At 53.3% G+C, this 25,280-nt stretch overlaps 11 protein-coding genes across 11 annotated transcripts; 5 read left to right on the top strand and 6 right to left on the bottom strand.

Annotated features, from left to right (window-relative positions):
- Positions 1 to 218: 218 nt before the first annotated feature.
- Positions 219 to 2,339, top strand: N7474_000769 (ubiquitin-specific protease UBP1; the record flags this gene model as incomplete). The annotated part of the gene is made up of 1 exon (XM_057192184.1): positions 219 to 2,339. The coding sequence occupies one exon, from the start codon at positions 219 to 221 to the stop codon at positions 2,337 to 2,339; it is 2,121 nt and encodes a 706-aa protein (XP_057057137.1).
- Positions 2,340 to 2,717: 378 nt separating this feature from the next.
- Positions 2,718 to 5,086, bottom strand: optD (uncharacterized protein; the record flags this gene model as incomplete). The annotated part of the gene is made up of 2 exons (XM_057192183.1): positions 2,718 to 4,864; positions 4,921 to 5,086. The coding sequence occupies 2 exons, from the start codon at positions 5,084 to 5,086 to the stop codon at positions 2,718 to 2,720; spliced, it is 2,313 nt and encodes a 770-aa protein (XP_057057136.1).
- A 3,427-nt stretch (positions 5,087 to 8,513) lies between these two features.
- Positions 8,514 to 9,173, top strand: N7474_000767 (uncharacterized protein; the record flags this gene model as incomplete). Its single annotated transcript, XM_057192182.1, has 1 exon — positions 8,514 to 9,173. The coding sequence occupies one exon, from the start codon at positions 8,514 to 8,516 to the stop codon at positions 9,171 to 9,173; it is 660 nt and encodes a 219-aa protein (XP_057057135.1).
- Positions 9,174 to 10,242: 1,069 nt separating this feature from the next.
- Positions 10,243 to 12,175, bottom strand: N7474_000766 (bifunctional C97 family peptidase/thioredoxin family protein; the record flags this gene model as incomplete). The annotated part of the gene is made up of 3 exons (XM_057192181.1): positions 10,243 to 11,736; positions 11,790 to 12,011; positions 12,140 to 12,175. 3 exons carry the CDS (start codon positions 12,173 to 12,175, stop codon positions 10,243 to 10,245), a joined length of 1,752 nt encoding a protein of 583 aa, XP_057057134.1.
- Positions 12,176 to 12,743: 568 nt separating this feature from the next.
- N7474_000765 (EF-hand superfamily Ca2+-modulated protein) lies at positions 12,744 to 14,007 on the top strand (the record flags this gene model as incomplete). Its single annotated transcript, XM_057192180.1, has 4 exons — positions 12,744 to 12,746; positions 12,809 to 13,020; positions 13,145 to 13,448; positions 13,888 to 14,007. The coding sequence occupies 4 exons, from the start codon at positions 12,744 to 12,746 to the stop codon at positions 14,005 to 14,007; spliced, it is 639 nt and encodes a 212-aa protein (XP_057057133.1).
- Positions 14,008 to 14,556: 549 nt separating this feature from the next.
- On the bottom strand, positions 14,557 to 16,481 carry N7474_000764 (putative RNA annealing protein Yra1; the record flags this gene model as incomplete). Its single annotated transcript, XM_057192179.1, has 5 exons — positions 14,557 to 14,827; positions 14,879 to 14,949; positions 15,000 to 15,164; positions 16,194 to 16,223; positions 16,275 to 16,481. 5 exons carry the CDS (start codon positions 16,479 to 16,481, stop codon positions 14,557 to 14,559), a joined length of 744 nt encoding a protein of 247 aa, XP_057057132.1.
- A 580-nt stretch (positions 16,482 to 17,061) lies between these two features.
- Positions 17,062 to 17,817, bottom strand: N7474_000763 (ESCRT-III subunit protein VPS24; the record flags this gene model as incomplete). Its single annotated transcript, XM_057192178.1, has 2 exons — positions 17,062 to 17,709; positions 17,770 to 17,817. 2 exons carry the CDS (start codon positions 17,815 to 17,817, stop codon positions 17,062 to 17,064), a joined length of 696 nt encoding a protein of 231 aa, XP_057057131.1.
- A 476-nt stretch (positions 17,818 to 18,293) lies between these two features.
- Positions 18,294 to 19,216, top strand: wos2 (Hsp90 cochaperone SBA1; the record flags this gene model as incomplete). Its single annotated transcript, XM_057192177.1, has 4 exons — positions 18,294 to 18,318; positions 18,494 to 18,819; positions 18,876 to 19,106; positions 19,160 to 19,216. 4 exons carry the CDS (start codon positions 18,294 to 18,296, stop codon positions 19,214 to 19,216), a joined length of 639 nt encoding a protein of 212 aa, XP_057057130.1.
- A 700-nt stretch (positions 19,217 to 19,916) lies between these two features.
- Positions 19,917 to 21,157, top strand: N7474_000761 (translation machinery-associated protein TMA46; the record flags this gene model as incomplete). Its single annotated transcript, XM_057192176.1, has 3 exons — positions 19,917 to 19,973; positions 20,047 to 20,064; positions 20,126 to 21,157. 3 exons carry the CDS (start codon positions 19,917 to 19,919, stop codon positions 21,155 to 21,157), a joined length of 1,107 nt encoding a protein of 368 aa, XP_057057129.1.
- Positions 21,158 to 21,866: 709 nt separating this feature from the next.
- On the bottom strand, positions 21,867 to 22,607 carry N7474_000760 (uncharacterized protein; the record flags this gene model as incomplete). Its single annotated transcript, XM_057192175.1, has 1 exon — positions 21,867 to 22,607. One exon carries the CDS (start codon positions 22,605 to 22,607, stop codon positions 21,867 to 21,869), a length of 741 nt encoding a protein of 246 aa, XP_057057128.1.
- Positions 22,608 to 24,180: 1,573 nt separating this feature from the next.
- Positions 24,181 to 24,996, bottom strand: N7474_000759 (uncharacterized protein; the record flags this gene model as incomplete). Its single annotated transcript, XM_057192174.1, has 3 exons — positions 24,181 to 24,548; positions 24,601 to 24,690; positions 24,741 to 24,996. 3 exons carry the CDS (start codon positions 24,994 to 24,996, stop codon positions 24,181 to 24,183), a joined length of 714 nt encoding a protein of 237 aa, XP_057057127.1.
- Between the last annotated feature and the right edge of the window lie 284 nt (positions 24,997 to 25,280).

Raw genomic sequence — 25,280 nt, 5'->3', positions numbered from 1 at the left:
GCGGACGACAGCGACCAGCCACGCAATTTGTATACGTACCTGCCAGTATAGATAGCCTCAGTTGATCTGGTCACTGTCCGTCCCACCACATCTATTTATCTACATCTACCACTTCCCACCCGACTCGGTGATTCTCGCATATGCTCCACCTCGCCCATGCTCATCAGGACCTCCTCCTGCTGCGGCGGCTCTTCTTCTGATCTCCTGCATCATTAGCCATGAATGCTCGTGCAGAGGGATCGGATATCTTCTCAACCAGCCCCATCCATTACGCAAGCCGAAACAGCCATTATGATACAGCGGTCACGATCCTACAAAACAATCAAGTGCTAGCCTACACACTCGCTGCCATCCTCGCCGCCTACCTCGTCCTAGACCACTTCGGTTTCGCCCCCATCTCCGTGATTCACGCCGCCTGGAACAGCCTCGTCGTCATAACACCGGCCCGGCTCGTGGTAGCCCTTGACCCCGGCATGGCCAAGTCCGACCACGATGACGGCGACGGCGCCTCGAATGCCGCGCAAATGACCTTCCAGACCAAAAGCGAGGCGATGCAGCGCATTTTCGGCCTAGACAACACCTCCTCCTTCCCGTTCTTCCCCCGACCGCGATCCCTCTCAGGCCTCGGAACCGCCCTTCTCGGCAACAACAAGGACGCATTCCCGCCGGGACTGGGCAACTGGGATAACTCCTGCTACCAGAATAGCATTATCCAGGGTTTGGCGTCGTTGCGGTCGCTCTCTGCCTTTCTGGGACGGAATGTGGACACATTGGCGGAGACGGGTTCTCTTTCTACACACCAGGCTCTCCGCGGTATTATCGATCGTCTGAACAGTGCTTCGAACGATGGACGCAAGCTGTGGATTCCGCCAGACCTCAAATCTATGAGCAGTTGGCAACAACAGGATGCTCAGGAGTATTTTTCCAAAGTGGTGGACCAGATCGATATCGAGATCCGGAAGGCTTCGAAGGGACAGACGAAGAACATGGGACTCAAGATTGCAGGACGAGAAGAAAATGTCGTCCGTGACACCTCTCTGGACTTGGAAGCGGTGGATGAGGAGGATGCCTTGCCGACTCCGACGATCGAGAAGTCCTCATTTCGCAACCCCCTGGAAGGATTGCTCGCCCAGCGAGTGGGTTGCATGAAATGTGGGTGGACAGAAGGGCTGTCGCTCATTCCATTCAACTGCCTCACCGTCCCGCTAGGGGGCAAATTCGAATACGATGTTCGGGAGTGCTTGGGTCAGTACATGGTACTTGAGCCGATTGAAGGGGTGGAGTGTGCCAAATGCACATTGCTACGTTCCCAGGAGCAGCTCCGCAGCCTTTTGGGTGGAATCGAGGAAGACCAGAATGCGTCTCTCAGTTCGGACTCGGTACAGCTGAATGACGCGGTGAAAAAATCCGCTGAGGAACGGCTGGCAGCTGTCAATGAGGCCCTTGAGGAGAATGATTTTGCTGAAAAGACCTTGGCGAACAAATGCCGTATCCCCAGCAAAAGCCGGGTTTCGACGACCAAGTCCAGGCAGGCGGTGATTGCACGGACACCCAAATGCCTTGTCATTCACATGAACCGCAGTCTCTTTGATGAGATGACGGGGATGCTGAAGAAGAACTACGCTGCTGTGAAATTCCCCAAAACGCTCGATCTGAGCGACTGGTGCCTTGGGGCTCAGGTCTCAGAACAGGAATCACTCGAGCAGTGGGATATGAACCCTGCGGAGTCGATGCTTCCGCAGCCAGGGGAGGCAGTCCAGATCACCACCAGCCCACAGTACGAGCTGCGAGCAATCATCACACACTACGGCCGACATGAGAACGGACACTACATCTGCTATCGTAAGTATCCGACAGCTGTATTTCCCGCCCAGCCACCCGACGAGGTTCTTCAGGTCGAGGGCGACAAAGAAAAGGCGGAGCACTGGTACCGTCTCAGCGACGAGGACGTGCAGATGGTCAGCGAAGCACATGTGATGTCCCAAGGCGGGGCGTTCATGCTGTTCTACGAAGCCATAGACGAAAGCCCTCTAGCGCACTCGAACCACGTGCAGTCGAAGACAGCCGAGTCGGTGTCCAATTCCACCATGTCCGAAAACCTATCTGCTGCATCCACCGTTACAGATGCCGATTCCAGTACGTCGCGCGCGACCACCGTTACCGATGCCGATTCTAGCACTTCGCGCGCGACCAGCGTGTCGACACCCGAACGCGCCGCTCTCCCAGCGGAAGATGTCAAAGCGACCGTCCCGCCGCTGAAGACGTCGAACGCGGTTGACAGCGCCGTTCACGCACCTGCGGAAGAAGCCGGCACACAGTCTGTGGCAACCGCATCGTGATTATGATCTTTTTGGTCTTTTCTTCAGCACAAACAATGCCGTGAGTCGGCACTGCATCAGTGATACCCATGCGCCCGCTTATTGTCGTGGGCTCGTTCGATTTGGAGTTTTTGGTCTGGCCTAGTTGGTTGGTTGGTTGGATGGATGTACTTTTATGGATGGCTGCCTTCCCTATGAAGCAGCTATGTTTATATCCTTGTCTGCCCAGTGTTTCTTTGCTGTACATACATATCTTGACCTTCTGCTCATCTGCATATGCAATTTCAAATACTCAAAGACTATCAAAGTTAGCCTACATGTAGAGATGTATATATCTCATCTCAACCTCAAATTCAGCCGAGATACCATGTATGATCACGAAAACAACCCTCATTCGGCTCAAGTCCAAGTCCCATTAGCAGGACCAAAATATCCCCTCTCGGGCATAGGCAACCAAGAAACGCCCTCTGCATCCGCAGTATTAAGATAGACAGTATTCCCCCACCAAGACGGGAATACAGCGCCCGTGTAAGAAATGCAAAAGAAGATAACAATTCCACTAAGCGCAAGACCCGTATCCAAAGCCGCCGCCAGAATATAGTTATACTTAGTCCACCAGGCAAAGAAGCGGCGGCGGATAAAGTAATTGAAGACGAAGTTCACCAGCGCCCAGCTGGAGTAGTTGATCCCCGTTGCCGGCGGGACGTTGTACGTTCCCACGAAGATCAGCGGCCAGTTGATGAGCTTCCAGAATTCGCGGCGCGTCAGGCGATACAGTCCATAGGTTACCAGTGGTGCGACGGCGCCGATCCAGAAGAAGTGCAGGAGACCCGAGTAGATCTGGCCGGCTGAGTAGAGACGGCGCGGACCGACAAGTCCCCAGATCACGGACGAGGAGTAGACCGTGCGGCCGTTGGGGCAGGAGAATCCGTCGGACTGGTGCTGTTCGCAGATATCTTCGATGTTACCCAGCATCCAGATCGTGACGCCCGCTTGGGTCAGAGCACCCAGGAGAGTGGCAACCCCCTGCGCGATGAAACAGGTGCGCGGGGGTACCTTGAGGTAATGCGCGAGTTTCATGTCCATGGCGAAGTAGACGCCCTGTCCGACTACATCAGTCGAAAGAATCTTGAAGATCATGTTCGCCAGCGGGCGTCCTTCAAAGAGGTAGCCGCCTATAAACTCGGCGAGCACGTTCAACTGGTTTGCGTCGACGTTGGTGATACCCTGCACGATCCCACAGGGGATCATATACACAGCCGGGATAATCAGCGCCAGGAACACTCCGTACACGGGGAGGTTGGTGCCGTAGACTTCAACGACTGCAATGGAGACCCCCAGGATCACCAGGATGATCGCGGCGTACCAGTACCACGGCGTGGATTTGTACGAGGCGCGCACCAGACGCGCGTGGATATCGAGTCTGTTGCGGCCCTTGAGCGCTGCCCAGAGGTCGCGCGCATGCCAGAAGCCGATGTGCGTGAGCACGGCGGTGATGGATGCGAAGGAGAGTCCGTACACGAATGCGAAGGTCATTCCCAGGTAAGGAGGGGAGTACTTCTGGTACGCGGCTATGTCAAGGGACTTGTCTGGGGCGACGACTCGGGTTGTATTATACACGGCGCCGGTGTTGTCGTAGACGTCGGCGGTCATAAGCGGCAGGTACGCGGTGAACCAGACGTTCTTGTAGTAGAGGACGGGCACGACGATCCAATAGAAGACCGCAAAGCCTGCGAACACGTTCATTGCGGCCCATGACGGGGAAAGTAGAGGGTTCGTGTTGTATGCGATCTGGCTCCAGTCGAAGGTGATGGGACTAAGCCCTAACCCGGTCTGCATGCCGAACAGCTGGTTGACAATGACATTTTTGGGCGCGATCCAGCACACAAAGGTGAAGTAGGACAGCGCGGTGAACATCAGGCCGGGGAACCAGTACCAGACGAATGCGCCGGCCATGACATACAGGAAGAAGCGCAGGCGGGAGATGCGCCATCCGTCTGCAATGTGGTTTGCGCGCGAGTGCAGTGTTTCCAGCATGGCGCAATTGGACAGGACACCAGGCCAGATGATGCGAGCTGGTTCGACGAGCCACGGAGCTGTGAGTCCAGCAACGCCGAAGCCGAGAAGCTGCGCACAGATAACGATCAGCACATAGAAGCCTGCCGAGAGCCCAAAGTTGTAAAAGGCTTTGCTGGAGGCTTGGATGATATTTGTCGAGTCGGCGCTGGCATATCCGAAGGAGACATTGCTCATGATCACGATCGTTGCATGCTCCTTGATATTGAACTTGCGGTCTGGGTTGATAGTAACCGAGCCCAGAGGGCCTAGTGTGATTGGCGTGACCGGGAGAGTCTTTGCTAGGAAGACGCCGAGGGGATAGGCCAGCAATTCGGCCACTAGAGCGACGATGTGCACGGATGGATAGCGCAGCGAGAAGAACTGGTTGATGCCCGATCCGAACATGGTGAATACAATCCCTAATACCCACATGCGCACCGTGTTGACGGGCATACTTGGGTCGTCGGTTTCAGGAACAACGGCCCGGACTATTCGAGCTTCATCAGGTTTGTTTCTTGATGATGATTCCAGTCGCTGCACTTACCCTCCGGGAAAGGCGATCGATTCGAGTCATAATCGTACTCGACATTTTCATCCTGCTCTTCGTGGCTAGTAGCGTCGAATTCCGCTTTGTCTAAACGGCCCTCGCCTACCTCCTCGTCCGTCAGGACGTGGCCAGGCTTGACAGACTCGAGTTTTTCGGACTCCATGCTAAACAGGAACATGCAGCCTTGTGAATGTCGGGCCCGATAATCCTGGGCATGGCCGGTAGATAAAACATCGGAATGCCCGCCCTAGGGACTCGTTATCACAGCACCGGCTTTTTAGCTGTTTTAGCTCTGGTTTAGCGGGCGACAAAACGCGGGGAAAGATAACGCCTTCTTGATCGGGAGGCGGGGATTGCTTTCAGTGTTGCACGGAGTCAGAGCCATCATGATTGACAAGATTCTTTGTCTTTCTTCTCAAACATTGAGCTGTGAATAAGAATCCGGAATATATGGTCACTTAGGTATAGCGAACTGTGAGTGACCGTTTAACACCAACGGCAGTTGCTGTCTTATCTCTCCTATCTTTGATATCGGAAGCCCCGACGGGCACTGATTGGGAGGTAGATCATGCCCAGAAGAGGCAGGCCAACGCAAGGCGCGGTCCCCCCGCGAGCGCTGGAGCGCAGTGCGCAGGTGATCCGAGGCTGGATTGCGCGTCGGATGCCAAGCGCGTCTGTTTCGCGTCTTTGGAGAGCAAGGGTCAGGGAGTCTGGTCTAGGCCACCGTTCGCCCAATAATTGCGACCTAGATGCTTAGACTAGAGGCAAACAACTAGGATGTAACTACCCAAGAGGTGCACTTCCAGGCAGTCGACTAGCGATAGCCTTAGCGCTGTGAGACCAGGACCTTTCCAGAGCAAATAACTAGCAGCCGACGAAAAGGGCAGTTCCTAGAAACACAACGAAGGCGCATCGGCCGCTATAATCGCAACGCGACCGCATATGTATGTATGCCGCGGCGTCGAAGCGTTCTCGAAACGGACAGGGATGGGCGGGTTGCAGCTCGTCTGGAACTACCCCGACCGATCGACCAACCGTAGTTTCAGACGAACTAGGATTGTTCGGCGGGTATGAATATTGAATTTCCCGGGCTCTGAGGCGAGCGGAGGGATTTCTTCCGTGTCGAGATAGTTAGTGTCCATCAAAGAATTCTTATGGCTTGGCGAAATTGGTACGGTGGTATCTCCGTGCTAACAGCTAATTTCCCCGTAAATCAGAATCAGAATCAGGAGGCTCCAGACTCATGTCTTTGTGTTGCGAGGTAAGACTAATTATTGGCGAAAGTAGAGTCTAGTTTCGGATCGAAAGTGGGTTTCCGCGGCGGATTAGGGTTACTCATACTGCACATTGGCCAGAACTGCATTCCCAGTGGACGATGCACCTGTGTGTACTCTGTACGCAACTCACAGTGTCTGCATTGCATGTTATTCGATATGCATCTGTGCAGTCTTCCAAGTGGGTCGATCCGATCCCCATGGGGGAGGGGAGTTCTTCATAGTTCACCTCGATCTGTCAGTACATTAGGTACGGAGTCGATCAACACGACAAAGATATATATTTTGTGTCATATAACACTGCACAACCTGATCGATCGCGATCCGCCAGTTACTCGTACAGGTCAACGCCAGCGATCTCCGATGCGTCCCCAACCACAGTGGCGAGTCCGATTATTGGATCCTTGCTCTTGACTGGTGGCTTGCACAGAAGTACCGAGATGCACAGTCCTAGATCTTGCATGACACCGGAATCTGAATGCCCTGCATCTACCCTTGAACTGGAGATTTTCCTCACAAACAATCGACCAGTCTCGCCCGACAACAGAGGTAAAACATGTTTGAGAGAATGAGGTAACTTCCCATATCGAAGCCACCGGGCTGGTACACATCTCCAACACAAGACCAACTACGGGGGATAAACGAGGTCATTTCAGTCAGGAGCGCCCCCAATTCCAGCCCCAGCCCCAGGGCCGGCCCCTTTCCACTGGCTCGGATACATTACGAACGGTAATAATAGACCATTACTTCATAGCCCGACCCAGCAACGGGGGAGATGAAGAACCTAGTAGGTAGCCGTGCCGTGCAGAGATCCTGTAGGAATGTACACAAATAAGACAGGGGGAAACAGACATCCGCGGGCGATCAGAATCAGACCGTGGACCGCGGCCCGACCCCGGGTTATCTGAAGCTGCCCAGCTGTAGACAATTAGACAGCTCACCCTGAACAAAGCACCGACGAACATGTCATTTTGTGGTGTTATATTCCCATTTCGCCCCGTTTCCCCGTTCCCCGGCGGGCCGACGCGTGAAAGGACGACAGATGACACGGGGGCGGAGATGCCTTCATATGGTTGAAAGACTGGAGAAAACAGGATATGACCAGTCTGGCGGGTATGCGATGATCGACGACCGAGGCTTCCTGTTCTGCCCCGGCACGGCGGGAGGGCCCACTTGGGGTCGGGGGAACTGCGATCCTTTCCGGGGGAGAAGAAGAGAGACCGAGGAAAGGGAGGGAACCGGGATATGCACTACTATTGATTGACACATACATGTCTTGGAGCGATCTCTTTTTGGGGTTTGCGATCTCCCGTGCAGCAGGGATCGAATCAATGGACCGGGGGTACTAGAGTCACCGTTGTAGAAGTAGTTAGTCGATAGCCCTAATTCACTAATGAAACCGAGAACTCCCTGTAACCCCAACCAATTATCCGAGCTCGTGATTATTATTCGTGCAAAATCGGCCTCCAGGAAGAATAGTCTTCCACAATCCCGGGATTCATCCTTTGCAAAGAGGGTCTATAGCCGGGAACTCCCTTTATCCGTGGGGAACGGGGAGAGACCCGCCTCCAGACACCCGTCCGGCCCCGACCGTTGCAAGGCTGGAACAGAGTCGAGGCCCGCATGTGTAAAGGCCCCATAGCCCCCCAGAGACCCGAGGGAGAGGCAGCAGTGGACCGACGGGCAAAGTCGCGTGAAATCATTTTTTTGTTTTTCTATTATAAACAGCGAGATGCGCCGGTCGCCCGCGACCGTGGTGTATAATCTCCATCCCACTCTCCTAAATTATTGCTCTATCGGTGTGGACGTGTCGGCCACCGCATTTCCTGTCACTTGGGATTCATATACTTGATTTGACCGAATACACCGCCAGACCCTCAGCGGTGTGATCCAACCATACTATCCGATTGCGATCGGAACTGGCGACGGGGAAGCACAGTCCCCCGTTCACCGCACCTTCTTGATGGTTGGGCAGATCGTGCAGCAGATCTCCGTGCCAACTGATTCATCCGCTGTCAGAAAAAAAAATAATTATTATTCAATAATTGCCGGAAGTCCTTCCGCCTCGATCTGTCTTTTTTGCTCTGTCTCAGGCCCGACTGCAAGGGTGCCCGGAATCTAGAAGCCTTCCCCGGCATCTCTTTGTACTCCCCCAGATGTGCTGATAAACGCTGGCCTGCCCTCGGGACTGATATTCTACTCTTTGTCACGCTCCGACTTATTTACCCTCTCCACTCCTCACCTCTTCTTCTTCGTCTCCCTCTCTACACCTACGCTTCTTTCATACTCCCTCCATTCACCACAGCGACTCCCACCATGGTGATTCCCATCCAGTCGCGCCTTCGCGACATGTCGCTCACCAAAGCGGCCGTGTTGGCTCCCGTGGCCAGTACCGACCCAGCACAAGTCTGCTTCAGCTGGAGTGGCAGCTCCTACGACTGCTCCCCCATGTCCAACCCATCGGCACCACCACCGACCCCCAGCGACTCTCTACTGGACCTCAACCCGCGCAAAACCTCTTTCTCCAGCGAGCTGGGCATGGGTGCCGCCTGCGCCTTTCCCTCCTGGCCCAACCGCCCATCACTATCGCGCAGCGAGTCTCCGGACTCGTTCTCCAATGCCTATCTCTCAGACGAGGATCTACTCTGGATGCCTACTTCCTCAACCGCCACCTCCCCCAACAGCGCGATCGAGGACGCGCCCTGCAAAGACGCCCTCGCCTTCCCGGCCTCCATGAACATGGAGCAGCAGCTTGAGCGCATCCGCGCCGCTGCCGCCGAGGAAGAAGACCGCGCCCGCTTCTTGGCCAAGGTCGAAGCACATGCCCGCGCCACCCAGGCCCTGCGCATGGCAAAGCTGGCCATCATCAACGAGCGCGAGACGGCCTCGACCAAGCGCAAGAAGCGTCGCGCCGTGGCCACGCTCAGCAAGCGGCGCGCTCACTCGTCATCGGCCAAGGTGACGGCACATGCCTAAGCTGCCCAATACCAACCACCAACGGGCTGCGCAGGCGCCGTCCACCTTTCACTTCGCCGCATGTCTTCTTTCCTACCAACCAAATTTACACCACCCGTGATACCCGCGCCTGACTCGATCAGATCCATCCCACCATCAACATCAGCCCTAACTCCATAATCCCCGCGCTTACCTAATCCCTTATCTCACCGCTTCTTATCTTTTTAAGCGTTGGCGCTGGATCCTCACATCAATACCCGAGCATTTTCCCGAAGCTGGACCGGTGTTTTTTATTTTCTTTTTCTTTTTTTTTTTTTTGACTTTTTCCCTTAGCGCCTCATCTGACGATTATTCCTGATTCCTGATACCCCCACCCTGCCTGTATTGTTATTCCTGTTCATTTTCGTGTTCATTTTCAATTATCCGCGCCCTGCGCATCCCGCTGCCCCTCAGTTGTCCATCACTCTCGGTGTACTGTTCTCCGATGAGCCTAGACGTGGCCCTGTGAGTCAGATCACAGGGTAGCAGTGGCCTCTCTTGAGGTAGCAAAGAACCTATTCATAATCATCCAAACAAATCGGAAACTATTATTATTATTACTCTTATTCGCCTCTTCGTATCATTCCGATTATTATTATTAATTATAAATCATCTCTGCCACACCGGTAATACGAGAGAGTCAGACTCGCTGATATTCGTGTCACTCCGCGAAAGGTTGATGCTAATACGATCGCTGACATATTCTTCAGCTCGGCGCTGTCCTGCGCGCTTTACGCGCGGCCTAGGCGTGCGGCAGCTGCGGTGAGGCGAAATGTCAGGCATACCATGACAAGGGTTGCAGATGAGATCAGATAGTGGATGGGTTGCATCTGCAGATGGAGCATGTGGATGTACTTTGCATGTGGTGGCTTACCCATGATCGGTTGGAGGTATAGCGGTGAAGTCAAGGTTTTGAGTATCAAGTATGACTGACGAAATTAAAATATATTATTAAGAATGGCTTCAGCCTAGCCTGTAGCAAGACTGTGAGTGTAGATTAGTTCTATGAAGGTATCCAAGCACACAGAGAACCAGCCCAAGAGAGAAGACCCTACAGCCCATTCCCCAGTAACTCGGCCCCCACCTCCTTCAACAACGGCTCCTTCTGCAAAGCCGGCACCACCGACTTGGACGCCACCGTCTCCGTGGCGCCCATGGCGCGACAAAGATCCACCAGCGCGCCGTCCAGCGGCGCCTCGTAGACTAGCAAGCCCAGCGCAAAAAGCAAGCCATGCAGGGCCTCGGGACTCTGCTCTTCGCGCGAGATGGCCTCGAGCAGGGACGCCATCAGCTCGACCTGGTCTTCCTCGGCGAGGGGGTCTGGATTTCCCCCAAAGCGGGCGTTGTGGTTGAATGCGGCGAGGTTATAGGCGAAGGAGGCGGCCACGACGCGCAGGTTCTGGTGAGAGTCGAGTAGGGAGTTGATAGCGAGGCGGAGACAGGTTGTGCGGAGGGGAGATGTGGAGGAGACGAGCTGGATGGGGTATAGAGCTGTGCTGAAGAGGTTACAGGCTAGTTGGAGGGCGACGATGCGGAGGTTGTAGGGGACGGAGGTGAGGTCTTCTTCCTCGTGGGAGAGGGGGGAGAGGAGCGTGAGGAGGGTGGTGTGGTTGGTCTCTTCTGCAAAGTAGCCGCTCACGCGCGGGTCTAGGAAGAGTAGACGGACGAGGTCGACGACTGCGAAGTGGCTGTCGCTGGGGAGAGTGGCGTAGGAAGATTGTAATGACGCTGCGAAGGAGGGTAGGTCTGGAGCTCTCACGTCCGCAGCTGGAGCAGCAGAGTGCCGAAGCTTGACAAATTCAATCACCGGTGCAATGGCCGGATCCTGTTTGAAGGCTGCGGGAAGCTTTTGGAGGAGCTTGTCGAGGGGTGGAACCTTTTTGTACGTGACAAAGTTGTTGATCGACCGCTGTAGGCTGGAGAGCCGGAGATTTCGGTGAGGATGAGCTGGATGAGCCATCTCCAGCAGCATGCGAACATTTCCCTGAAGCTGGGCCGGGCTGGCACCGCTCCATTCATCCAGCTTTTTGCCCTTGAGGAAGGTCATGAAGGTGGGCGTTGCGCGCACGCTGTATTTCGTGCTGATGTCGTATGCAGACCCAACATCGACTTTGATGAGAGTCGCGCGGTCACCCGCTTCCGCGGCAAGCTCGTCATAGGTTGGGTAGACGACCTTGCAGGGAGGACATGTTGATGACGTGAAAAAGATCACTGCGCAGGAATTCGTCGCGGAAGCTAGCTCGCCCTCCAGCTGGCGGAGATTGCTCACCATCCGGACCATGCCTGTTGGTTGTCTTGATTCAGCGGCAATAGTAGCAGCAGGAGCAGCAGGTCGAGCTGTTGGATGCTGAACTGGACCCGGTCCAGTACCCTGCGTGACTCCGCGTAGAGCGTTCTCGATCTGGGGTTTCAGCATCTGACCAAACGGGGTCTCGAGAAAATCTCGTGGCAGGTTTCGGATACGATCTGGAATACTCTTGCCGACCAGGAACATGGAAAAGTCCTGGGTGAAGTTATTGCAATTGTGCAGAAATAGATCGTATGACTGACGAAGTGTTAGACTCGATACGCAAGGAAATAAACGAGACAGAGACAGACCTCGGGAGTATAGATTTCTGCCAATGACCCCAGGTACTCCTCGATCACATCGGGTGGGAGCTCGGTCTGGCCCATGTGCAGCTTCTCCATCGGCTGGCCATGGTGAGTACTGCCAGGGGCCGCGGTCTGGATGCCCTGGCCGAAGTAGTACTCGACACCATTGACCACGAGCGATGTGTGGTAGATGGCATCCATCTGAATCCCTGTCAGGGGAAGCGAATACTAGCAATCACTCAGCGTGAGACAATGTTCCTGGCGCGTTTAAGTTGGGCAGTGCATACCATTCGCGCGAGACCCTGTACATGAAATCAGCTGACTGTCTGACAAGACGCACATTATGGGAGCCCTACCTTGGAGAGGTCGTATATGTACAATTCTACATCCATACTGTCGGCGGTGGTGGTGATGATGGATGTTGCGCGGACTTAGATCGGGACTTAAAGAACATCGAAACCAGGCACCGAGACGATCACGTCAGCAGCGTCACGTTTCCTGCGCCTTCGACGATCTTCGACCGACTCTATGGCCGTGAGTTCTCAAAATATACGAATATATGGTTTAGAGAATATTGACAATGATGAATAAAGAAGCAGTTTCTGCTTTAAAAAACAAGTTTAGCATTCCAAGTTAGCGAGTGGTAACTAGGTAGGAACTGCTGTACTGACCGGTCAAAAAGCCATCCAAGACACAAGCACTTTGAATTTTTAACTGGTCAATGTAATTATCAGTTTCAATGACAATGTTCAAGAATAAATTGTCTACTCTGAGAATCCCAGAATATCTTCGTGGTGTAGCTACACCTCCATAATCCATACTTCCCCATCCTCCAATCGGAACTTAACTTTCTTCTCCACCCTCCTACCTCTTCGTCACTCACTCACTCACCTCACTCACCCCGAAAATGCGAACGCCCTGATCCCCACCACCTACTGGGAGACCCATCAGCGACGCGATATGGTAAACCTCTTCCTCTCCTTACCTTTCGATTATAAACTAACCCACAACCTCCCGCAATCCAGCCTCCTAAAAGGCGCGGTGCGCCCGCCGCCACCGCCAGCTCCTCCGCACCAAAGCGCGCGCGCCAATCCAAGCTCGCCAAGGAGAACAACATCAGCGCCGAAGAGGAGAATGAGATAAAGGAGGTCTTCCAGTTATTCTCGGCACCGAACGACAGATTTCCGGGCGAGAAGGACGGAGTGATTCCTCGCGAAGATGTGCGCAAGGCTCTGGTGTACGTTTCCGTCCTACCCACCTTCACCTCTTCCTTCTCCCCAAACGGAACCAGTTCCCTGCCCTAAAAGCCTCCAAAGAACAAAAAAGAAGACGGTTCTCTAAATACTTGTATGGAAACAGAGCACTAGGCCTCCCCCGGCAGACTCAACCGAACTCTCCGACATCCTGACCGCGCTAGACCCAACAGCAACAGGCTTCGTGCCCTACGCGCCGTTCGTCTCTGCATCTGCGGCAAAACTGCGCTCGCGCGACGACGACGCAATGGCCGCCGAGGTGGACGATGCGTTCCAGCTATTTACACGCGGGTCCGATGGACCGATCATTACTCTGTCGCACTTGCGGCGCATTGCGCGCGACTTGAAGGAAGATGGGGTGGGGGATGACTTGCTCAAGGATATGATTCTGGAGGCGAATGGGGGTGCTGGCGTGAGTGCTGGTGTTACATTGGAGCAGTTTCATGATGTTATGAGTCGGGCAGGTGTTTTCTAGTTTTTGGTTTGGGTTGTCTTTTGTTTTCTTCATCTTCAGCAATATTCGAAATCAGAGATACCCGCATACTCGAATGAATTCACGAACCCCAACTCAAACCACGCCAATCTAAATATGGTATGGCCGTAGATTCCCCGCTTCTTAAAATATGCAGTGTATTTTACATGACGCTGGCGAGACCTCGAATGGTGTTTTGTAGACGGAAACTGCTGTACCTGCGTTTTCTGCATTTCACGTTGTTTGGGACGATCACGCATTAAACCAAGTAACCAACTAGGCGGAAGTGGGACCACTAGCACTCGGGAACTTGCCGAGAACGGGCTCTGGTGTCATCTAGCTGCGTCTCATCTATCGGTCCCGCGTATAAGAAGGCTAGATGATCGCCGTTTTCTTCTATAGCTATGAGGAGGGAAAGATGGTCGACTTCTTGTCGCATCGCCAAGATTTCGCCCTTGTTTGGACTGTTCGCATGAAGATCCCATGGCGCAATACTTAGTTATGGTATATAACAGTGACCCATCGGTCACTGTTAGGCAATACGGTACAGTTCAATGGGGATTGCTGAGACGGAAACTGAAATTAGATTTTAGGGTCCGGGAATTAATTAGAGATAGTATGGGGGATATATCTATCTGGGTTTGTTGGATAGGGGTTTCGTTGGATTGTTGGTTATGCGATTTTGCATGTCATACATTTTACTTCTTCCCTGGCTTCCTACAAGATACAATAACAATTTCCAAGAAAATAATAACCCGTGTTGTGACTGTAGATACATGTTGTCCTCCATACCATCCGTTGCAATTGTCATTCAAGCAAGAAAATTAAACCAGCGTCCCAGAAAAGAGGTGAGAAACACAATCGAAGAAAAGAGGAAAAGAACGAGCAGAGGACGACCGAAGATATGACCCGCGCATCAACTATCAAGACCCTCTGAAACCATCCACGAAGGGTGTCAGATCCAGATCTAGAGCCTGGAAATGACCGTGCCATGGGGTGCGTTTACTGGTGAAACGTTAGCATGACAATTGATCTATTTGGCAAATAGTTATGGCAGGCTTACAGAAATCTCGCCCATGCCGAGGTCTTCGCCGGCATTGGCGGCAGGCGCAGCAGCTCCGTTGACAGGGGCGCTGGCATCAGCAGGGCCATTCTCGTTGAAGTAGTCGGCCATGTCCGCATCGAGATCCTCCACGGTCTTCTGGGGACGGCCAGGGTTGCGGCCACCACGGCCACGGCCGCGAGTAGTACGGCGTCCACGAGCGTTGGCAGCTTTGCCAGCGGTAGCAGGCTTGGGCTGAGCCTTTTGAGCCTTCTGGCTGTCGAGGAATCAGTAAACAATGTCAAACAACGAATCAACGGTGACTTACGCAATGCGCTCACCGAGCGGCTTCGGGGCGGGGACCTGGGGGGCGTGGGATGCATCGAAAACAACTTCGATCTGTTATGATAATTAATCACTGCCCGACAAATAATCGACAAGGCGCTTACCTTGATGGGACGGCCATCAACCAAGAGTCCATTCAGCTCCTTGGCAGCCTTGGCGGCGGTGTCGGCCTTGCCAAAGATGATCGAAGCAATGCCACGGCTAGTACCGTTCTGGTTGTAGGTGAGCATGACCTTCTTGACAGGACCTGCGGACTTGGTGAAGTATTCCTATAGCGCAAGACAGACGATCAGTATTTTCGTCACAGTTTGTGTCAGATCAATCGAGATCGAGTGTCGAAACGGCGAAAAGGCAAACGGAGACGGCAAGCGATTCGACGGCGAAAGAGCACCAGCGAGCACACAGCGGCGACCGACTAATCAGTTAAGACCAGCAAGTCTGGGCCTCCAGCCCGCACCATGCACAGCGACAGTATCAGACTGTCCCTTGATTGTACCCACCCTGGCGCGACCTCGCCCGCATTGAAGCCTAACTCGAAACGCAACCATCCGATCTGGCATCAAATATTCCCACAACCCCACAACACCCATCAACAGTAGAAAGCGACAAGTCCTCGAACGACGGGCATATGCTCCCAGAAGGCCGCCTTCGAAGCATTGCACCTCGCCAAATAGCAGCCCTCAGCAGGCAGTCCCGCCTTGTGTCCTCATGTCGCTCTCGTTTGGTCAAGTCGATGACTCCGACGTAGATACACCTCTCCAATGGGCACGATGACATGATGTCAGGCCATGGAGAAGCGAGACTCTCCATCGAGAAGGATAGAAAAAATAGTCCACCGGTATTTTTGGCCGCCAGACCGAATCTCCGCTGGTTCACTGGTGCGCTCGCTGATGCCCTCTGAAGCTCCACATATATACGAGACAGGAAGTGTATGAGAGCGGAATCGAAAAAGCGATTGTGGACGGTGAATTTTTCATCAACCATCCTAGCACCGTACTCAGAGTCACGATGCACGCGGATTTTCACCCGAAATCGACGCGTGCCAGGTCTCTTTTCATAGTACGACGACAGAGCTCAACTTCAAGCTTCGCGTCTGCCAGCAGGAAAAATATCACGCAGAAGCATCATTGAAGGAGCAACCTGTCTGTGCCGGACACCGAGCGAACTACCACCACCATGTGGAAGGAACGCGCAGGAGGAGGTCGGGAAACGCGAGTCGAAGCCGTTTGCACCTCGGAAGGACTCGAAAACACAGATGGCTATGGAAAGCCCAGGCGAAGGCCTTTCGATCAACATACCTTGATATTGGCCTCAGTCACATCGGCAGGCTGGGAACGTTAGCATGTGTATAGGCAAAGATGACTGAGGGGCAGACATACCAGACCGCTCACGATGATCTTGCTGGACGGAGTCGCAGCAGGGGTCGGGTGGACCGCCTTGGCGGTACCCTTGTTGGACTTGGTGGACTTCTTCACGCCTCCAACAGTGGAGGGCTTGCTGGCAGACGCGCGGCGGGCGCCACGGCGACCGCTCTTGCGGCGGTTGCCGACGAGATCGTCGAGAGAACGGTCCAGGTTGGCAGACATGATGGATACTTGTGCTGGCAGAAAGTGGGCAAGTATTCACAAGTAGAGATGTCGCGACAAGAACGCGTTATCGATGGATGACAGAATGCGTCACAGGGGTCAGAGCGTTCAAGAGAGACCGTCGCAGAACAGTCGGCGACCGTGAAAGAGATGATCTCAGATGGATGAGAAAGGAAGAGTTGGAAAGAGAAAGGAGATGAAAGAAGCGGAGGATGGAGAACGGAAAGGGGAGGGATGAAGAGAGAAAGGAAGGGGATGAGTCGGGCAGAAGTGGCCGTCAGCTGGCGCTAATCCGCTTTGGGATGGCCGCCATTCACTGTTTCTATTCATGGACTAATGACTACAATAGGCAATCACAAGAATGTCAACGCCAGTGGCAGAGCTATTTATTCACCTGCGGCTTCTACAATTATTGTGCGCCAGTTTTGGCAGTGAATATTTGCGTATGCATTCCATTCATGACAAGTAGACCCGACAGAAAGAGAAAAGAGCAGCCAATCCCAACTCCAAGCGTAGACGATAGACAAGGAAAGAAACGAAAGATTAAAACGACCATTGAATGTACACCAAATCAAGCATTTCAGCTCTTCAGAGCCTCCAGCCGCCCTCGCATCTGTTCGAGTGTTGCCTCCTGATCCTCGAATTGTTCCTCCTCGGGCTCTGCAGCCGGAGTTTCCGTGGTGGGTGTGACTGGCCGGGGAGCTGCAGCCTGATCGAGCTTCCCCTTCAGCACTTCCTGCAAAATCTTGTCGATTTCAGCATCAGCTTCCACCTCCTCATCCTCGAACGTTGCGGTGTCGGTAATAGCATCATCGACCATCTCTTCAATAATCCCCGCTTTCACCAATTCTGCCGAAAGCTGGTGCATCGTGGACGACAGTTCCGGCATCCGGACGAGGGTGTTGACATCCTTCATGATGCCGGTGGACTTTTGAAGACTGCCCTGGATCTTGCGCACCGAGAACGCCTCGTTGACCTGCATCCCCACGCTCTGGAGCTGGGCGCGGCTAGTCGTGAGTCGGGCGGTCTGCTTGCGAATGCGCACCAGTTCCCTGGCAAAGGTCTTGGTTTCGCTGGTGGCCTGCTTGGCTTGGGATGGATTGCGCTGGGCGCGCTTCGACGAGCTCACGATAAACTGGCGGGTCTTGGCATCGAGTTGCTTGAGTTGGTTGAGGTCCCGGTCTAGCTGGCGAGTGTTGGAACGGATCAGAGAGTTGCATTTTCGCATCTAGTGGTGTCAGTCAATGGTTGGGACACATCCCCCGATGAGGATGAGCGAGCGCCTTACCTGAGCCGCGGGGTCAGGCCCGAAGAAAACAGCCTTGAGGGACTCCATCCCCAAAGTTCTGATATGTATCTGTCTGTCGGTGGGATATGTAGCTACCTACCCAGTACACTCAGGATGTCGAGGTAGCACTCGTGCCCATGAGCATGATCTGCGGGATTGAGGATGTAGCCAGCGGGTTCAATGAGAGCCAAATTCGGGGTGAGCAGAACACAGCCCTGCTTAAATGCACCAGGACTGCAGACCCCGTTCAAGTTGTAGTTGTATGTAGGCCGAATGGATCAGACGAGGCAAGGCGACCGAGGGGGCTGAGTCAGCATCCTGACGTTCCTCATGCCTCAGGCCACCACATGCAAACCAGGCAAACCCGATGCTTCCAGTACATTCTACTTTACGGGCAGCGTAGCTCCCTCTTCCCTGCCACACAGTGATCCCTCCACCCCCATCATCGTTCTCTACACCTCCATCCCCCTTCTTTCCTGATTCTTTGATCTCCTTTGACCCTCTCTCTCTATTCCCTGATCAAAATGCCCGAGACTCTGACTCCCGAAGGTACGTTCTCCCCGCTGCCTGGCTTCCCCGCTTCAGTCCCACCACAGCACATTTTTGCGTGTGAAATGTCAGCGATGTTATCCAATTCACGCGGTGCCTGTCACAATGCACTATTCCACATGACTCAGATCAGGTAATGAGCACTGGTTGACGCGGAATTGTTTTCCCCCTCTAGTGACGTGGGCGCAGCGCTCGTCCGCCTCGGAACCCGAGCGTAACTATCTCATCGTGAACCTCAAGACTCCCGACGTCGCCAGGTCGGACGCCAAGCTCAGCATCACCTCCAACAATGTTTCCTTCTCTGGTCCTTCCAACAAGGGTGTAACATACAGTGTCTCGCTGGACCTGTTTAGCGAGATCGACCCAGAGAACAGCAAGGTGAACCACACCGACCGTGAAGTCGAGCTGGTTCTGCGGAAGAAGGAGCTGAAGGAGGAGTACTGGCCTCGTCTCCTGAAGACCGACAAGAAGATGCACTTCCTCAAGACGGACTTTGACAAGGTACTATTTGAACACATCCCCCCGCTACGACGAGCAGATGCCTAACAACATTACAGTGGGTCGATGAGGACGAGCAAGATGAGGCCGGTGATGACGACTACGCGAACAACTTCGGCGGCATGGGTGGTGGTGAGGAGGGCGGCCTCAGCAACATTGACTTCTCCAAGCTCGGCGGCATGGGTGGGGCGGGTGGCATGCCCGACCTCAGCGCTATGATGGGCGGCATGGGCGGCGCTGGCATGGGCGGCGCTCCTGGCGCTGGCGATGCCGAGGGTGAGGATGACGAGGTCAGTTTTGCTTTCCATCCATCTTATGTGTTTTTTACTGACGTAGATTGCAGGACCTTCCCGAGCTCGAGGAGACCGAGGAGTCGTCCAAGATCCAGGAGGTCTCCTAAATTGTTTCCGGCAAATGATGATTGAATGCGAAAAGGAGCGCTGCTGCTGGTGCCTACAGCTGGAGATGTGGTTTGCTTAGGTCTTTGGCCACCGAGTGTGTAGTGGGAGTTCAGCTGGGCTTCTTGGTTGGCAAGACTGTACACCAGTAGAACATGGAGAAAATTCCGAAATGTTTGAAATGAAATGTGTCCCTCATAGGGCTGTCCTAGGTATCTCCTATATGTAGTAGTATGTGTGCTGGGTAGTGGGTGCATCAGCCCTAGGGGCCGAGCGAGGGGGATGGGCGATGACGCAAAGGGTGAACGACGGTGAGGAACAACACGATAATGAACTCGGAGCAAAAAGTGAAACACAATAGAGAGAGAGGGCGAGATGAATTGCAAAGATACTGACGATACAGATGATTCCCCTACTTTGGATTACCCTTTCCGGGGCACTCGAGCGAGCCCTGGGTATAGTTGGCGCCCGTCATTGGCCCACCGCTTGCCACCCCTCGGTTTTGTGGAGGTTCAACTTCTTCACTCTCTTCACACTCTCTGCACACTTCTCCCTCCCACCCACCACCCTCCCTTGCATCAGCGTATTCTTTCGGCGGATTGTTCCTCAGCGCCATCCGCCAACACTCTCTCTGCCCATCGGGTGCATTTTTCCCATTTTTCGTCATCTCGATTTTGCGCCACACTCGGCCACACCGTCACCATGCCGCCCAAGAAGCAGCAGAATGAGCCGAAGAAGAAGAAGACGGTCGATGATAAGGTATGTGTTGATGTGCAGATCTTTTTTAACTTGGAGAAATATAGTCGCTAACCCTTGGTGTCTCGTGACACAGACCTTTGGCATGAAAAACGTATGTCTCGACCCGATTCGCCTTTGGAACACCCCCCACTAACGCCGCAATCGACGCACAGAAAAAAGGAGGCTCGGCCAAGAAACAAATTTCACAATTGCAAGCACAAGCCCAGTCCAACAAGACCCCCGATGCCAAGCGGAAAGAAGCCGAAAAGGCCCAGCGCGAGGCTGACAAGCGGGCCGCTGAGTTGGCGAAGAAGGAGGCCTTGGAGCTGTTCAAGCCCCTGAGGACACAGAAGGTGCCCTTTGGTGTCGATCCCAAGACGGTACTATGCATTTTCTACAAGCAGGGCAGTTGCGAGAAGGGCAAAAAGTGCAAGTTCAGTCACGATCTGAACGTCGAGCGCAAGGCCGCCAAGAAAGATTTGTACACTGACTCGCGCGACGAGGAAGAAGAGACCAAGAAGAAGGATACTATGGACAACTGGGATGAGGCGAAATTGCGCGATGTCGTTCTCAGCAAGCATGGCAACCCTCGCACGACCACCGAGAAGGTGTGCAAATTTTTCATCGAGGCGGTCGAGAACCAGAAGTATGGCTGGTTCTGGGTGTGTCCCAATGGCGGTGACAAGTGCATGTATAAGCATAGTTTGCCTCCAGGGTATGTTTTCACTTCTCATGAAAAGGGACGGGACGTGGCTAACATCTTTCCTCGCAGATTCGTCCTCAAGACCAAGGAGCAGAAGGCTGCTGAGAAGGCCCTGATGGACAAGTCGCCGCTTAACACCCTGACTCTGGAGGACTGGCTCGAGTCCGAGAGGCACAAGCTGACGGGTACCTTGACCCCGGTCACTCCAGAGACCTTCGCCGCGTGGAAGAAGGGGCGCATGGATAAGAAGGCGGCTGAAGAGCAAGCCCAGAAGGCCAAGGAAGCCACTGGCCGGTCGATGTTCGAAGCCGGCGACTGGCGCGACGATGAGAGTAGCGACGAGGAGGAGGACGACGACGCCTTCAACCTGGATGCTCTGCGGATGGAGACCGAGCGGCTACGCGATCAGAAGGAAGAGGAGCGCCTGGCTAAGCTGGCTGGCTCTGGCGTGGAAGTTCCACCATTGAGCGACGCAGTCATCGCACAGGAGACCGCTGGTTGACCTTCTGATTCCCCCGCGAGACTATATTCGTGGGCCGTTCAGGATCCCTTTATTCCGCCGGCTACGGCATTTACCGGCGGGGTCGGGATTGCAGTGGCGATTGATCGTGGTGATGGGTCTGTCGCTGGACTTCGTGTCTTGCGCTCCCGCCTGACTTCGTCTTGCAACCTGGCGGCTCGGCCGGGCAATTCCTGTCCCTGTACCATCCGTACATGTGGAGCAGGTTGACTGGCACCGGAGGACCAGAGGGTTGTGACAACAATCCCTCTGTCTCATGCGAGAAGACTCAATGACTGATATCTTGTTATGTTAGCTTTTTTGTGGTTCATAGGAAAAAAGTTCGTTCCTCTATATAATCCCCAAGTCCTACACGGTTTTTGCACTTGTATCAGATTTTATATGTAATATTGGCGACGGTAAACCTGCCGCCTTCAGGTAGCGCTCGGCTCTGAGATCACGGTGCTCACTGAGCAACCTGGGCGGTCACCCCGTTGCTCACCCCCTTCCGTTCTCTTGTTCAGGAGTATCATGCTGGGCATATGATCACATACAGAGATACTAAACAGATATGGTGGCATTGGCGAAATGACTATGGGGAACGAAGAAGTTGAAATGAGAGATGCTGGGGATAAAATACCTGGTGATGTGCATGGCAAAGGGCATCAACACCACAAAACATGCAGCACATATGGGAATCGTTACACATCCTTCACTCCGCGCCTCCTCGCAATGTCTCGGAAATCTTGACATATTTCTTGCCTCCCTTGCCTTCCATTACCAGTCGGTAAACCCTCAGTGCTGTGATGACAATCATAAGTTTGCACCGATAGCCCACTTCCCCTGACTCCGCGCTGCCCATAAGGCGGATTGTACATCGGTGGGGATTCTTGGATAGGAATCTATCAATCGATAGTAAAGCAACCGTTTCGCCGTCCTTGTCTGCTGAGGCTGAAGCGGCCTTACGGGCCTCAAGTCTCACAAGCTGGAATCCATACTTGGAATCAAAATCCGGGGCTTTCTCTAGCCTCCGCCACTCAACCCTTTCTCGGCGAATGTCGTCGTCATCACCAACCTCGATAGAAAAGCGAAACACCACCCCGTAGACAGGGGACGTAGCAGCTCGCATCTCTTCGCGCACCGTTGGTGTTGTCACGCGCTTTTCCTCGCAGCCGAGCCGGGGGATCACGATAATCGAGTTGGCGTTGAACATGTAGAGAGGGCTGGAGTTGAAGGAGGTTGATCCAGCTGCCGCAATGATAGCACCCTTTTTGTTTGTCCCCATGTGCAGCGTAATACCTGCGGCCATCCCGAGAGGCGTAGAGTCATAGCCAGCGTGCTTCTGAACGAAGGCAATACACTTGTCCGGGCTTCCATCGCAGAGACTGATGCCAATATGGGATTGGTCATTCTTCTGGATGTAAACTTTCATCATGGATGGAAAGTCTGCCATGGTAGAGGCAATTTCTCGATTTCTAGTCGGAGACACCATGTTATTATTTACTACACGTAGAGTGTGCCCAGGAGCGCTTATTAGTGTAGACACAGAGGTCACTTGATGCTTAGCACAGAGCTAGGCTTATGCTTAGCCTGGAAAACTCGGCGTCCTTTTTATTTTATATTTTTCTACATAGCACTGAGTGCTTTGTTGTGCTAGCTGAGGCATTTATGCGTGACCGCAGCCTAGACTTTACCCAGTGGCTTTTTAGTTGTCATACTTAGCCAATAAGGAATGCGCATTAATTTGTTTTTCAGTATTTCAGTATTGACTAGATTAATTTTCCATGAGGACATTCCGATACACCCGTAGAAACTTGAGGCTTAATGGCTCGCACAATCAAAGCTAGCGGTGTCGACTTGAGGTATAAAAGCCTAGTGAGTCTATGAAGGTCATACAACCAATTATCGCATACAAAGCCACGGCCTTCCACAAAGGGACAGAACCCAAGCTCCGGACGTCACCGACTCACAGAACAGACAAAATATCTAGTAGTAGGGGGCGAATTACAAGCAATAGCAACCACAGTTACGGCAGGGCACTGAGAAAGTGAAGTTTAGACCACGTTACCCCCTGTTCATAAAACCGCCATGGTTCAAATCCCTGATTCGTGAGTTCGGCCACAGGGTCTTCTGTGGATTTCCATACAGGTTTTAGCTCCTCACTAATTCAGATAATCACCGGGAGTATTTGGCATCGCGTGGCCTAATTTGACCGACGGTCCACTAACATTCCCACGCTAATACATAGACACGGCTACGGTGGGTAAAGCCTGAGATACTAACTGAAGGAGACTGTTAACGGGTGATTTACCGTTTAAGATCCGGAGTGAATTCCGGTAGGGTTGGCCTCCTAGCTACGGAAGGCGAAAGGCGCAATAGGGCCAAGACTTTATAGCCAGTCATTTAAATGACTCATCCCATAATTAAGGATTTACCGCCTCATGTCCGCCTCCGAGTAGAGTAGATAATCAAGGCGCCGTCAGACGACTTGAGGGGGCGATTACAAGGAAACGATCATGACATTACACGTGACCTATAGGACTTCTATCAAGAGATTCCTAATACTATGATCTATGAGGTTAGGGATCTCGTTACAAAGTTCTTACGGATCGCATGTACTTTCACCTTTCACTTCCCCAAAACAGCAGGCCCCGCATCAACAGAGCGCACGCGAACTTAATCACACTATTCAAACGGGATTGAGCCCTCGCTAGACCATTTCATCTTCAACGATATTTTCTTGATTACCTATCCGGAAGAGAAGGCTTATATCCAATTGGTTGATCCCTAGGTGGAGATGCAGATACATCAAATTGGCATGACCTAGAAATCAATTGTATATATCTACGAAATATCATAAGGATAGAGCACAAAGTGAAGGAGCTTGGATTCTATAAAGACCAATACCCTTAAATAGGCTGCAGGATATCGTACCAGTATCCTTACAGGTATGATGCTCAGTGGGACTGGCCAAAATGCAGAAGAGCTATATATTTCGGTAGTAGCAGTCCATATTCGACGTAGGACTAGAACTTCTTCTGGTACTTCAACTTCTTGATGTCTTCAACATCGTCGACCCGGACACGCGAACTGCGGACCTCGGGATTGGCCAGAATCAACTCGTACACATTACTAAAGTCCGATGCCTTCGTTACCCCATGCTGCACAGCGAGTTCATCCACCTCGACTCGGAACGCAAGGTAGAGTTCGTTGAAACGGACGTTCGTCGACTCGTTCTCCCGGGCAGCGGCCGTGGCCATGGGGAACAAGGCGCCTTGCGTCATGGCCGGCACCGGGCGGGTTGCCCAGTCGCCCTGCGCCCCGGTACAAATCGTCCATGTACTGGCCGGGTTCTTCTGTTCCAGCAGATAACCGATGGTATCCCGATAGGCGACTGTGAGACTTGTATCAGAGAGTGTCGGGTCCTCAGGATGGGAAGGGCCTACAGAAGTTGGCTTCAAAGGAGATGTTAAAGTTGTTGCGTAGCTGGGCGGTGGTGATCTCCGTGAGGGGAGTTGTCGTGTACTCGCCGCCAACTTGAGAAACGTCAGCAGGTAGTGAATATGGACTGGTGAGAGGAACCAACCGCTGGAAAACACATGCTGGAAAGCCGGAAGCTTGCCAGCTCGGACTTGATCAACGACACCTTTTACCCCGGTGTCCGACAGAACATTGGCTTCGGCGAAAGTGATTCCCTTCGACGACCCAATGTACTTCACGAGCTTGTCCGCTGAGGTTTGGTTGCGGACAATGGCCAAGACGTTGCGCTTGGAGCGCAAGGCGGCCATGACGGCTGAGACGCCGATATTTCCAGTTGCTCCGACGACTAGAACGGTCTCCATGATGGCGTCGAGCGACGTTGAAGGAAAATGAAAAGGTGGCCAACGAGGTCAAAGGGCCAGATCGATACTTTATCTATTTCTTCTGTTGCCTTGACGTGTCCATGCAAGAAACGATCGATAATGCACCTGATCTCGCGAGTCGGTCTTCCAAAGACGCGTACCGGTCGCGATGACAAATTGACCGACAATGAAACGCTCGAGCGCTTATGAATGGAATCCTCTGTCTTTCCCGCCTAGTTCGTCCCCGCTGCTAGCGTTTAGCCCAATGTCAGGGATCACCTGCG

The sequence above is a fragment of the Penicillium riverlandense genome (assembly GCF_028828495.1).
Source record: "Penicillium riverlandense strain IBT 135883 chromosome Unknown utg000001l_segment0_segment0, whole genome shotgun sequence".
Classification (NCBI taxonomy): domain Eukaryota; kingdom Fungi; phylum Ascomycota; class Eurotiomycetes; order Eurotiales; family Aspergillaceae; genus Penicillium; species Penicillium riverlandense.
This window is presented reverse-complemented; position numbering and strand designations above follow the sequence as displayed.